General features: G+C 38.6%; 1 protein-coding gene across 1 annotated transcript in view; it reads left to right on the forward strand.

The window, feature by feature from the left end:
• Window positions 1-14,945, forward strand: part of LOC124788557 (vacuolar protein sorting-associated protein 13B) — a 221,355-nt gene that overhangs the window by 150,357 nt on the left and 56,053 nt on the right. The window contains exon 16 of the mRNA XM_047255828.1: window positions 2,513-2,647. Coding sequence (XP_047111784.1) covers window positions 2,513-2,647 — 135 coding nt within the window. The remainder of the gene's footprint in view (window positions 1-2,512; window positions 2,648-14,945) is intronic.

Below are 14,945 nucleotides of genomic sequence, written 5' to 3' on the forward strand. Positions count from 1 at the left end.
CTGAAACTCTGTACAACCTCTGGTTTAGTCAGTTTATCCAGGTCCCATCTCCTTAAATTCCCACCTTTTTGCAGTTTCTTCAGTTTTAATCTACAGTTCATAACCAACAGATTGTGGTCAGAGTCCACATCTGCCCCTGGAAATGTCTTACAATTTAAAACCTGGTTCCTAAATCTCTGTCTTACCATTATATAATCTATCTGATACCTTTTAGTATCTCCAGGGTTCTTCCATGTATACAACCTTCTTTCATGATTCTTGAACTAAGTGTTAGCTATGATTAAGTTATGCTCTGCACAAAATTTACCAGGCAGCTTCCTCTTTCATTTCTTACCCCCAATCCATATTCACCTACTACGTTTCCTTCTCTCCCTTTTCCTACTGCCGAATTCCAGTCATCCAGGACTATTAAATTTTCGTCTCCCTTCACTATCTGAATAATTTCTTTTATTACATCATACGTTTCTTCAATTTCTTCGTCTTCTGCAGAGCTAGTTGGCATATAAACTTGTACTACTGTAGTAGGCGTGGGCTTCGTGTCTATCTTGGCCACAATAATGCGTTCACTATGCTGTTTGTAGTAGCTTACCCGCATTCCTATTTTTTTATTCATTATTAAATCTACTCCTGCATTACCCCTATTTGACTTTGTATTTATAACCCTGTATTCGCCTGACCAAAAATCTTGTTCCTCCTGCCACCGATCTTCATTAATTCCCACTATATCTAACTTTAACCTATCCATTTCCCTTTTTAAATTTTCTAACCTACCTGTCCGATTAAGGGATCTGACATTCCACACTCCGATCCGTAGAATGCCAGTTTTCTTTCTCCTGATAACGATATCCTCTTGAGTTGTCCCCGCCCGGAGATCCGACTATTTTACCTCCGGAATATTTTACCCAAGAGGACGCCATCATCATTAACCATACAGTAAAGCTGCATGCCCTCGGGAAAAATTACGGCTCTAGTTTCCCCTTGCTTTCAACCGTTCGCAGTACCAGCACAGCAAGGCCTTAATGGTTAGTGTTACAAGGCCAGATCAGTCAATCACCCAGACTGTTGCCCCTGCAACTACTGAAAAGGCTGCTGCTCCTCTTCAGGAACCACGCGTTTGTCTGGCCTCTCAACAGATACCCCTCCGTTGTGGTTGCACCTATGGTACGGCTATCTGTATCGCTGAGGCACACAAGCCTCCCCACCAACGGCAAGGTCCATGGTTCATAGGGGGAGGCATTCACTCATGAGGAGGTGAATAAGAGATAGCTGGAGAGATAGTTGTTCTAGTGCCTTGGTAAATGCAACAGTTCCACCTGTCAAGTGAATGGGATAACATCAGATCATGTACTGCTCTTTTGAATAATAATCAATCTCAGGAATGACTAAATGCATGATATCAGTTCATTTGTTTGTGGCGAGATCATGGATGCCTAATACATAGTATACTGTGCAGGCTCCGGGCTTTTCACATATCGCCACTTTATGGATGTACCAGGAGCATCTTGTGGAATGCTGCCACAATAAGTCAATTGCTGTGGCCAGCAAAATGTTGATAATTGGGTCACTGTTGACTAGCATGGATTGCAACAGCTCAGGTGAGCCATGTTACAACAAATGACTTCCCTGTTTAGCGCTAAAGATCTATTGGTGAGCAGCCATACCATTCAAAACCAGAACAGAACTTCTTGTTATGCAGTGTAAATGCCCCTGCACCATGTCTCACAGTATGTCGTGGGACATGTAGATAAGCACGGAAAAAGGTTTTCTGGTTTGATGAATCATGTGGACATTTTTGTATCTGCTGCTGGCAGGATACAAGTAAGTTGGAACCCACATCTGGCACGTGTGCCACCACCTACAGCTTTCAGTTGGGGCAAGTGCTGGAAATAATATAGTATGGGGGATGTTCATATGGGGCAGAATGAGCCCCATGATAACATAAGCTCATCACCTTTCACTGGTTAGTGATACAAGAATGTACTGGATGATGGTGTGTAATTGTTTTCTCACTTACAGGAGCCTGCACACAACCTGTACATTCACCAAGACAGTGTACTACATCATAGTTCCCCAAATGTGTCAAAATTTATTTGAAGAACACTCCATGATTATGAGGTTACTTACATACGTTGGGCACATCCAGAATGCCATTTAGTTGAAACCAGTTCCTCAGATTTTGTGGATTGCATGTGACAATGGATCAGGATGGCTCTCAGATATAGTTCAAATTACGTAGTCCAGCCTTGTGCAGTTTACAGTACCTTATTCTTTGAGCTTTGAATTATAATGTTTCTTCTCCAATCCATTTCTTACGCTGGTAGCTCTTAAAATTACAAACTGTTCATTTACGAAAGGACTGGCCAAATGTTTTTCATTTCTTACATACATACTGCATGTCTAAACAAGACTAATTTTTAGCATGCTTCATGTGTATTATTCATTTTTTGGAGAATATTGTTTTTCACTTTTCACTGTGTACCTTCATGATTAAGCCTTGTGGTTTTGGTTTCAGAAATTGTAACTGTGACGTGCACTAAGGCAAAGATGCTTGTTATTGAGTGTATTGTTCAGTCGGTCTTCAATGCTTCACATACTAGTAATATTATCAATACAACAACACTATTGCAGGATGCCAGAAAGGAAATGAGTAAGTACATTACAGTATTGCATTGTTAGAAGATCCCGTCTTAGTCAAGGATGGGATTGAGTTCACTGTTGTTGTTCAAGATATTTTAAGACACAGAAAGTTTATAATCTGCTATCCCTACACCATTGTAATTGATTTATATCTGTATGTTCCAGAACTGACCAGTATAACTCTATTTTCTATAATTTTTGATAGCCAAAGTTAAAGAGAGAGAGTCACAAAACTTTAGATTTATTTTTACCATATTTCAATCAGTCACTCTGGATTCTATTTATATTACACATTAAATTACTATATTAGTTTCTTGTGGAAAAGATAAATACATGCTAAGAAAGAAAAGTTGGGGAGGGGGGGGGTTGCACCATGAAGGAATTATACCAATAGGACAGAAATGGGTAGATGTGATGTACTTGTACAGACAAACAAATGATTACAATTTCAGAAAAATTGGATAGTTTATTCAAGAAAACGAGGTTTACAAATTGAGCAAGCTAGTAACATGTTTTGTCCACTTCTGGCCCATATGCAAGCAGTTATTCGGACTGGCATTGATTGATAGAGTTGTTGGCTGTCCTGAGTGATACTGTGTGTTGGATCTTTAAAATTCCAAGATGGTGGAGGACCCTGCCCACAATGCTCAAAATGTTCTTATTTTGGGAGAGATCCAGTGACCTTGCGAGCTATGGTAGAGTTGACTAGCACAGTCAGCAACAGTCATGTTGGTATCCTACTGCTGTCTGGGGCATCTCCAGGCACATCTTCGCTGGTCATTGGGGCTCAGTTTGAAGTGGGACTCATCACTCAAGACAATTCTACTCCAGTCAATGAAATTCCAGAGACAATTCTACTCCAGTCAATGAGATTCCAGGTCGAAGACATGTCTGGAGTTACCCCAGACCGTGGTGGGATACCAAGTGATTGTCACCCACCATTTGGCCCGACAGCCTGGAGTGATGGTCTGGGGTGCCATTTCTTTCCATAGCAGGACCCCTCTGGTTACCATCTGCAGTACTCTTACAGCACAGTGGTGTGTCAATGATATTCTATGCCCGATTTTGTTGCCTTTCATGGCAAACCATCTTGGGCTTAGGTTTCAGTAAGGTAATGTCTGCCTGCAGATGATGAGAATTTCTACTGCATGTCTTCACGCTTGCCAGAACATACCTTGGCCAGCAAGGTTGCCAGATCTCTCCCCATTGAGAACTTCTGGAGCATTATGGGCGGAGCCCTCCAGTCATCTTGGGATTTTGTCAATCTAATGTGCCAGTTCGACAGAATTAGAAACAATATCCCACAAGAGGATATCCAACAACTCTATCAATCATTGCCAAGTCGAAAACTGCTTGCATAAGGACCAGATGTGGACCAACGTGTTACTGACTTGCTCAATTTGTGAAGCTATTTCTCTTGAATAAATCATCCAATTTTTCTGAAACTGTAATCCCCAGTTTTTCTGAAACTGTAGTGATTTGTTTGTCTGTGCATGTACATCAGATGTACCAATTTCAGTCCCATTTGGATGATTCCTTTGTGATGCATCTTAGTGTGTAATATAAAGTGTGCACTCAGCTAATAATGTTTACAGCTGTGTGCGAAGCCTAGGTGTAACACAGCTTCACAGCCATCTGTGATAGTGTACTACTACAATCTGAAACAGTAAAATGAGTGCAAGTTAATTATCAAATGTGCTCACTTGTACAGAACAGGAATTTTCTTACACAGTAGCAAAAATAGTAGCAGAGAGAGTTACATGACTGCATGGTAATAAATGTAAGCATGAGTAGAATACCACATATTTTTATTAGGAAGAAGGTGAGAGCATAGTGACCAGAAGTTAATCATATGAAGAAAGTATAGTGACTGATTAATGCTGATTGCATAGAGAAACAAGTCAGTGAAAGAAAAAACTGAACACAGGTTTGTGAAGGCATTGTTGCGAAATATTTTTAGCGTGTTTTTTGTCATGCTTTGGCAGATCTCCTTTAACAGACTTATCGCACAATACATGGGAGGGAGGAGAATTCACACAAATGTTGTGTGGTTAGCAGATTTGCTTATTCCACCAATTCCTGCAGTTGAAAGCCAGACAAGAAATTAGCATTTTTTGGTGATCGTTAATTGTCCACAAAATAGACCAATCAAAGTTTTCTGCCTAACTGCAGTGTGACAGACAAAGCAGACAACAATTAAAAAAAAAAAAAAATACCTTGGAGGAGAGAAGAAGAATTATTGGACAATATCAAGAGGAGGTAGACAAGATATATGGGAAAGTAGCAGAATACAACTGAAGAATTTGGTTTTATTTGATAATAGATTGGCAGAAAAAAATTCTTGTAACCCAGTTCTCAGCAGAAGGAACTCGCACGGAGAGAAATATGGACGAAGGGGTCTTAGGTTTGTTTGTGGGTGGAATTATTCAGTAGCCTTTAAGTCATGGATATTGGGGAGTAGTGGTGCAGATCAGGTATAGTTAACCTTTTTTTACCTACCACCCACTTTTGTTTCACTGTTAGTAATAACATTTTCTAACCGTCAACCTGTTCTACAAAAGAAGAGAAGTAACTTTATAAAATTTATAAACCTGAGGTACAGCCAGTTAAAATGTATAATAATAATTACTTACCAAATAATCATGTAAAAATTTTATGAAAACCTAATGAAAATAATTTTGTAAGCACTGCTGCCTACTGCCCACTGTGATACTAGGTTGACTATCACTGGCGTAGATAGTGGTCATATCAGGGGTTATTAGAAGTTTGGGAGCAGAAAAGGAGATGTAGACCTCACAAGTGTCGAGATTGTAGTGGTCAGTGTATTTAAAGAAACAATAATTAACATATTTTTAAGGACTGCGTCTGTAACTGGACAGTTAGTGTCACTGACTATGGTGCAGAAGGACCTGGATTTGATTCCCAGTTCTCAGACATTTCTAAGCTAGGAAGTTTGGAATGGGTCACGCAGTACCGCCACAGATTCTTTTCTGAAGTAGGGACGTTTGAAACGGCGTCCAATCAGCCTTGCGAGGCCAGAGGAGGAGCTGCTTGGATTCATCGACTGGCAATAACAGCTGGAGGATTTGGTGACATGCTCATCACTTGTCCCTCAATCAAAGATCTCTCTTTGTACTGACTTGTAGGTATCAATCAGCTAGCCAAAACAGGCCTAAGGTCTAATCTGTAAGTGGCATTTATGTTTACTAATTTTTAATCTGTTATGGTTGTGTGTGAGGGGGCATTCTAAAATCATAGGATTTTCTCCTTTCAAAGCAATCTTATTAGCTTCAAATTGCATTTTATTAAAAATAATTGATTTGTCCATTCAGTGAATTCAATGTTGTAGGCATTTTTCATATGATAGCAGCCAACTTGTCCTCCACTCCCCCCCCCCCCCCCCCCCCTTGCTTCTGTTGTGTGTCATCAAATCACTGTCTTTTCAAGTCCCTTTTCATGCACAGGAATGAAAAGACATTGCACTATCCCTCTCACCTAAAATCAAGAAGCAATTTTTTTTTCAAAGACAGTAGTGTCATCTTCCATTGGCTTGATTGTTGTATGTGTTTAAAGTTATAACCAAGCACCATGACTTGTCTTCAGAAAAAAAAATTAAGTTTGAAACTGTGCTCTCAAAGCATAGCGTGTTTCCATTTGATGCTCGTTTTGGTGGTCAATTGTAACTGTAATCACAAATAATTTCACAGCAATCCTGATTCCTTGATCCACTGAACTGAGCTCCAAGACTATCATGTTAACACTGCTATGTGCTCAATGTTTCGCTGTCATTCTTCAAGTAGAAGTTCATGAATTTTCTCTACATTTTCATTTGTTTGGGCAATTCATGGACACAGAGCAAGGTTTGTCATCACTAAGCGCATCGCCATTTTTGAAATGAGTAAACCACATGTACACATGAGTGACTTATCATTGTAAGTTGCTTTCAGCTATTTCTGTGGTGTTTTTTATGAGCAAGAATCAAAATTTCACAGTCACACATTGTGCGCTTATACCTACCCTCATTGGAAGCTAGGAGAACAACAATGAAAAAGATTCACTGCTGGCAGAAAAATTCTTGCCGGACTACACCAGAGAGAGCACTTCTATTGCAAAGAGCTGCATAACACATCCATGGTGAAAAAATGCATACTACAAAACCTCTGCTGAGTGCAGCACTGTTCTGGGTATGTTTAGGTATCTCTTCATGTTGTTATCTATAAATAAACCAGGATCATCGTGAAACAGATAAATCAGTATGAATGTTTCCAATAAAAAACATTATGTGGCACTGCAAATTTCTTATATCAAAATTTGATTCTTTAATAATCCCTCCAGATTTATCAGTGGAATTCATGGACACATTGCACACAATTTTAGTACATTTATTTTTAAATCTAAATAGATTAGATTCTTTACTCCTGCAAATCTTTTGTTTTTATGTATTTGATTAAATATTTAAGTTATTTTATCAGCACTTTTATTAAGTAATTTGTTACAGGACTGAACAACTTTGGTTTACATGGCCCACAGAACCTGAGAAAATAAATAAATAAATAGATAGAAAGAGTTGATGAACTGCTGAACATATTGTAACTAATTAACTATGAGGGAGATTTTTGCTTGTTTCTAGAATATTTAATTCAGCTGTACAGGATTGTGTTAATAGTGATTTTTAGTCAGCATGTTGTTATTGGTTTATTCATTGAGATTGTGAGGGAGGGGGTGCAGTGGTTAGCACATTGGACTGGCACTCAGGAGGATGGCAGCTCAAGCTTGTGTGTGGCCATCCTGATTAAGTTTTCCATTATAATATTTCCTTTAATTTTCATTCAAATGTTGCCGGGGTATTAGATAAGCATTGTTTACTACTCCTACATCTGGAAAAAAAAATCAACTGAAGTAACTAATTATGAAGTTAACCAATATGCAGCCTCCTTGAAATTAAATTATTTTGCTGCGGGGAAGGTTCTCATTAAAGTTCAGTTGAGTTAAAATCATTCAATATTATCTGTACAGAGAAATTATAGATTCTCTTCGCTGTCTTGAATGCTCTTAATTGGACTCCTTCATGTATGTTTTTGAAAATTTAACAGTTCCTGCTGAGAATTGTAATACAGTAATTAATGGTGCTCAATGATCTCATGTAGGAGCAGCTGCAGATCTCTACTGGTCACTTGTAAATTGCTGATAATATTTAGGACTTTGTACAGAAGCTTTGCAAACTGATCCAATGCAGTTCAGTTATCATTTAGTTCAACAATGTGTAGCCAGACAGCAGATTACTTCAGATGTCAGCAAAAACACTTCCCAGTGTATCCTAAGCCTCTGATGGAGATTTGTCAGCAAACTGCTTGAGTCAAATGTCTGAAGGTCCTACAGAAGCCTTGCATGTGTGTTCGTTCTTGGAAATGCACCATTTATAAAATGAAACTTGTTTAAATATGTTTTCAACACTATATTATATCCTTGAAGAAAATTACGGTCTTTTCTCTTCAATACTTTTAACACATTTGTCACAATGGCAAAGTAAAATATAACTGCCTTTAGTGGCAGACAACAATGAGTTACAATAATGTTCAAGTTTTGTACAGGGCTATTCTCAATCACATACAATAACAGCGTGTCCTCTGTCTCTGCTTTTTGATTTAGATTTTTCTATCCACTGAGCAACTACAGACCAAAGAGTAAACCCATCTCTCTCACTGATGGAATGTGGAACTTGACTGTATTTCAGAATTTATCATCAAAACAATAGAGAGTTTGTTGGACTCATCAGCTGGTCAGGTTCATAAACAGATATTCAATAAAACATCATACGCTAGCACAGTCTTGGGAGCCAGGTTATTGCAACGTAATTTTCCCAAATTGTCCCAGGCAAATCCGGGACAGCTCCTTTGACAGGTCCCAGCCAATTTCCTTCTTCATCCTTGAATCAGTTCGAGCTTTTGTGTCATCTCTAATGACCTCAATGTCAACGGGACATTAGACCCAAATCTTCCTTCCTTAAAGTGCCAAATGTCCTTTATGAGCAAAAAGACTCATGCATGCACACATGCAAACACACACACACCATCCCAATATGTGACTTGTAGATTGATCACTGGAGATTGTGTTAACTAACTCACAGTTCATTTAGTACTAATCCTACTGCATGAGTAAGTAAACAGGAAAGTAACAATGCAAGCACATCTGTTTCTTTACTTTAATGTACTACACAATTTGATGGTTATACTGCTGATATTTGTGTAATTTAGAATTACAAAACTTTTTTCAAAAAAAAAAAAAAAAAATTATTTTGACGGCTTGGAGGCTGTCTGTAGGAATCAATAGGACTGTATTCAGCAATCAACAGTTTTATGAAATCAGATTTCTATTTACATCCAATAGGCAGTAGATAGTGGTGCCATGATTGATGTTGTATTTCTGACCTCTGGAAGGCATTCAGTGCAGTTCCACACTTTTGCCTAGTGTAAAAATATGAGCTTACAAACTTTTGGACCAGCTTTATGATTGAATTTCCTTGCAATTACAGTTCAGCTTGTTCCTAATGGATAGAATTCATCTGATGTGAAAGTAATTTCAGATGTCCACCAAGGGAGTGTCACAGGACAGTTACTGTCCATAGTATTTATACAAAGTACTAAAAACAATGTTTTGCAGAACTTTCATATCTGCAAGCATATGAGAGTCTGGGTTCAAGGAGTGCAGGAAATGACAGAATAAGTCATCAAAATTTGCTGCTGGATGACATCCAGTACAAATGATGAAAAGTTCTTGTGTTTCCATGTGGCTGTCATTGTTGAAATACAGAGACATTTCAGTGAGGTTCATGGTTATCGTCCTCCTTGGCACACTGTCCTGAGGTCATTTTCAAGCTTCAACAGGACACAAGAGTACTCAACTGATTCAGTTGATGCATGACTCCTGAAGGTGTTTACAAGTTGGACAGAATGTGGTTGTGCATTCTCATCTTGAAAGACAAACCCATCACCAAAATTTGACGGTAGGGCTGAACAATATATTAGAGGGCACTTTCTCGATGTTACCCAGCCCAAAGTCCCTTGATATTGATAAGAAACATCAAACAACAACAAATGGTACTGGCATAGAACACAACTGACCCTCATCCTTGGTGAAGCTGTGGTACTCCATGCCCATTATATACATGGGTACACTGCTGCCCCTGCAACAATCACCTGGTGTCAGACATAGCACATACTTGTTGGTGAATAGACTACAATGCTGCAGATTTAAATTCCATTCCTTGTGTTCCTTTGTACAAATTTTTTACCACTGTTATGGGGTATTTATACTGTATTTCATAATAAATGTTTAGAGGCTAAATTGATCAAATGGAAAAAGTTGCATACTGTCTAGGTCGACAGTGTCCTCTCAAATGTTTCCAAAATGCCAGCATTGAGTGCTGTTGTATTCTCGTAATGTTTCTTGTGCTCCATAATTCGTGGGTAGCTGGTGTTTTTCGACTAGGGTTACTGCTACATGGCAGATCTTCACTGTGTTGTATTTCATGATAGTGTTTGAATATTTGAATGATGTCACTGTATTGTATACCAGCTAGTTAGGAGGGCAAGTTCCCATGCTAAGAACCCATCTTGCCATAAAGTGACAGTGTGCACTCAGTCTAAGCTTGAAATGACCCTTCATTGTTTGTCGAGTGACAGAACCTTGTTGGAAGCCCCTTGAAGCTGTTCACAGATAATGGTCTTGTAATACTGAAGTCACAGTGCCAGAACATTGTTGCACAATGTAGGAAGACCTGAAGTGAACAGACACTTGGTTGTGAACTGGCTCTTCATCTGGAACATGAACAAATGTTCTTGTATTGCACATACATGTGCTTACAGAACCATTATTGTTCAATCATAAGGCCGGTCACCAACGACTAGAAACAATAAAAGCTGTAAAATATCTAGAGTATTCATCCTTAGAGATCTGTAATGCAGTGACTATATAAAATTATTCTTCTCCTTCGGCACTACAGCCCTTGATAGGTCTTGGCCTCCTCAACAATCTTCCTTGATGCATCTCTGTTTTCTGCTTTTCTCTTCCATCCTTGGATCTCCATCTTGATAAGGTCAGCCTACACATTATCCGAACATCTAGCTCTTGGTTGGTCCTTCCTTCTGGTGGAATACAGTCTACTGGAATACAGTCTACCTTTAAGTATTCATTTGGGCATTGTGTTATACCTTGCACTTATGTAAGTTCTTGTATTTCAAGGTTGCACCTTACTCTCCAGCCCTTTGCCTCTCTCACTGGCCAATTCTTTTTTGCAGAATTTGCTTTTTCAGTTATCTTTAGATTGTTCATATATGCTCCTGCCATCATCCACATTTCTGATCCATATGTAGCAACTGGTTACGCAAGGGAATGGTATACTCTTAATTTGGTTATTCTTGTAATAAGAGAATCTTTAAATGCATGTAAGTTTACATAATAGGCTCTGTTTTGTGCTTGTATCCTTTCTCTCATATGTTGTCTTGTATTATTATTACTGGTCCAGTGGACACCTAGATAACAGAAGCAACTGACAGCATTAAAAAATTTACTAGAGCCCTTCAGGTTATGCGGGATGTCCTGTTAGCCTTAGAAGTGGACATTACCATGTATTTGGTCTTTTTTCATTTACAGTAATCCAATTTTTGCTTCTTCTGCATTCATTAGTTCATACATTTCTTTAAGGTTGTTTACACCTCTTGGCGCAATTGCAATACTCTCCCTGTAGGTACATTACCTTTGTGTCTTTCATCCTTCATTGTTAGCTCAGATAACTTTCTTAGCTTGTCAGACATGCCCAATTCTTTTTGTGATTTGTACAATGTTGGCATTTAATACTGTCAAAAGCTCATTTAAAATCAACTAACAGAAAGTGGTGATCCATGTTATATTAATGAAATTTCTCCATTACTTGCCCAATAAAAAATAGTTGGTCAGGAGGACCTCCATTTGCCCATTAACCTCATTGGCATTCTCTGAGGAGATTTTCAGCAAACTTTTTTTTAACATTTCATTCAGCACCATGGAAAATAACTTGTAGACTGCATTCTATAAAGTTATGCCTCCATAATTTTCACAAGCTGACTTTTCTGTTTTCTACTACATAGAGCATATTATTCCAGTTTTCCAGTGCACAGACATGGTTTCATTTTCCCTTATGCAATTTATTAGTGCATGTACTTGACATGTTAGAGGTTGACCGCCAAATTTTATAAGTTCAGACACCACCCTATCTTCACCAGGCGCAAAGTTATTTTGCAGTTTATATATAACCAAATCCACCTCCTGCGTTGTTAGTCTTTTCGCATCTTTACTTCCCTCTTCTCTTGCTCCCCAGAAGGTGGATAAATATATGGAAACACCAAAAACACAACACATTACCATGCCTATTATGGTGTAACTGTTGGCATTCAAAATAACTTCCTCTTGTCTCAGAATGAATAAATGCAAGTCCTGTATGGTTTTCAAATAAATCTTATCCTATTATTCCTGTAAATAGTAGCAAGTTCATGTAATGGTAATGGAGCTGGTTAATGATCACAACCCTTCTCTGCAAAATAGACCACAAAGGCTCAATAATATTGAGAGCTAGTGACTGCGGTGTCCAGAGGAGATGCAACAATTTATCCTCATGCTCACGAAACCAATTCTGGATGAAGTGGGGTTTGTGAACAGTGGCACTGTCATCTTGGAATGCAGTGTCACCACTGGGGAGCATACATTGTACAATGGGGTGAACCTGATCAGCCAAAATGGTCACATAATCCTTGGCAGTAATGTGACCTTGCAGGGTACCAATGGGGCCCACGAAATATGATGACATTGCTGCCCAAATCATCACTGAACCCCCTCCATGTTTCACTCTTGGCATGTAAATCCGGCTAGAAGTTGGAAACAGTGTGACTCATGTGACCTAATGATTTTCTTCTGTTACTCCATCTCCATGTTTAATGGCTTTAGCACCAGGTTTTCATGTTATGCACATATGTATCACTGATAAGTAGTTTTGAACCTTCACCTCACCCTCTAATTGCCTGCTTATGGAGCTTTCGTCATGTTTTTCAGTATTGACAGTGTTTGAAAATGTGACTTTAGCTCTGCAGTGACTTCTGCAGCTGTCGTCCCCTCATTTTTTATCACAATCCTCTTCAAAGGCTGTGCATCTATCACTCAACACATACTTCTAACCATGTTGCAACTTGGTGGATGATGTTTTTCCACTTTCCCTGTATGTTGTATAAATCTTCACTATGGTACCTCTTGAAACACCAAACACTTTGGCTACCTTGAGTATGGGAGTCCCCACCATACGAGCACCAACAATTTGCCCATGTTTGAAGACAATTGGCTCCAACATAATACACTCACAACTACACAGAGCACCGTTGGCTGCCAAACGCAACAGTGCAACCTGCAGGCTTGGCTTGTGTATGCATACATGTTCAAGCATGCACTTCTGATGGTGTTTCCATATTTTTATCCAATCCATGTATATTCTCCTCTTGTTTTTGCAAGTATCTCGGTGCCTGGTTTGAAGTGGTGTTGAGCATATCTTCAAAATATTCTGTCCATTTCTGCAATATCATTTTCGTCTTTACTTATCTTACCACTTCCATTTTTTCTTGTATTATGTGTTGGATGAAAATTTTTCCTCGTCTTTCCTATTGCTTGATTGAATTTTCTTGTTTCATTCTATTCCTTTAGTTCTTCTATCTCTTGAAATTTTGCTTTCAACTGTTTCTTTTTCTTACATATTCTAAGAGAATTAGATGTCAAATCTTTATATCCCTCCACATTTCTCATTCTCTCTCTCTCTCTCTCTCTCTCTCTCTCTCTCTCTCTCTCTCTCTCTCTCTCTCTGTCTGTCTGTCTGTCTGTCTGTGTGTGTAGCATTTTCAGCAGTCTTGCTACATTTTTATGCTTCACTGCTAGTCTTCACTCATTTCTTTCGTTTATTCTTATGCCAGTTGTTTCTTCTGCTGCCTCTTTTACCACTTTGTGGGACCTGTTCCACCACCTTTCTAGTTGTGAAGACATCTTTAATTTTTATGCGGTAAGTTTTTACAATTTTGGATCATTTTTCTATATTCCAAGTAGCTTTTTCCCCATTCTACTTTTATGTATTTCGGTCTCACTATGGACGTGCACCATAGTAATCTGAATCACAGTTTGGACATCTGCAGCTCTCTGATCTGTAACTAACATGGCACATCATGCTTTTATTAACACATTGTCTGATTGGTTAACCAGTCCACTTACACTTGATTTCCATGTTTCAAGATGTATTGTTCTGTGTGGAAAACTGGGACTCTTGATGAGTAAATTATTTCCGACAGCAAACTGACATAACATAGCTCAATTCTCATTACTTTCTTCATGTAAAGTTTATGTCCCTATACTTTTCTACATTCATTTGCCCCAACAGGTGCATTAAACACTCCCGAAACTATCAGTGGGCCATAGTTTTAGAGTTTACTACCTGTACTTTCAAAGTCTTCATAAAATTATTCTTTTATTCCTTCTTCTGTTTCCCCTGTTGTTGCATATGCTGTTATTGTCATATTCTTGAATTTCCTTCTTGTTATCTGTTTGGTGAGTCTGTCATTTATAAGTTTAAATACCAAAAGACTTCTCCTAATCTCTTGTGTTATTATAAATCCTGCTCCAAATTGACTTGTCCTTCTTTCTGGTACACTGTACAACACAGATTATCGAGGTCTGTTTATCTGTTCTTGCCCTTGCCATCTTACTTCTTTTGATGTCAATATTTCATTTAAATTTCATGACCTCATAAGCTATTTTTGTCATTTTTCCAGGTTTCAGCATTGTTTGTATGCCCCAAGTTGCTATTCCCAAATATTTTGTCCTTTTCCTTTGCCAAAGTTATGTTCTGTACATCTCATCTATTATATGGTTCCATAATATGGTGCTTTCACAGTATGAAGTTTATTAGCTGCATGCCCAACCTCGATCCTGGAAGACTTTGAGTCTTTTAAGGTCTACTCCCCTAGGAAAGTTGGTTTCTCATAACTGTACATTTGGTGAATAGAATGCAATACTGTAGATCCAAGTTCCATTCCAGATGTTCCTTTATATATCTTCATCAGTCACCACTATACTAGTGTATTTGTACCATTTTTCATAATAATTGTCTAGAGGCTAAATTGATCAAATGGAGATGGTTATCCAAATGGAGATGGTTGCCCACTGTTTGGGTTCACACAGCCCTTTCACATGCCTCCAAAACAGCAGTGTTGAGTTCTGTTGTGTTCTCCTAGGGTTACGTGTGT

Source organism: Schistocerca piceifrons, chromosome 3, assembly GCF_021461385.2.
Source record: "Schistocerca piceifrons isolate TAMUIC-IGC-003096 chromosome 3, iqSchPice1.1, whole genome shotgun sequence".
Lineage (NCBI taxonomy): Eukaryota > Metazoa > Arthropoda > Insecta > Orthoptera > Acrididae > Schistocerca > Schistocerca piceifrons.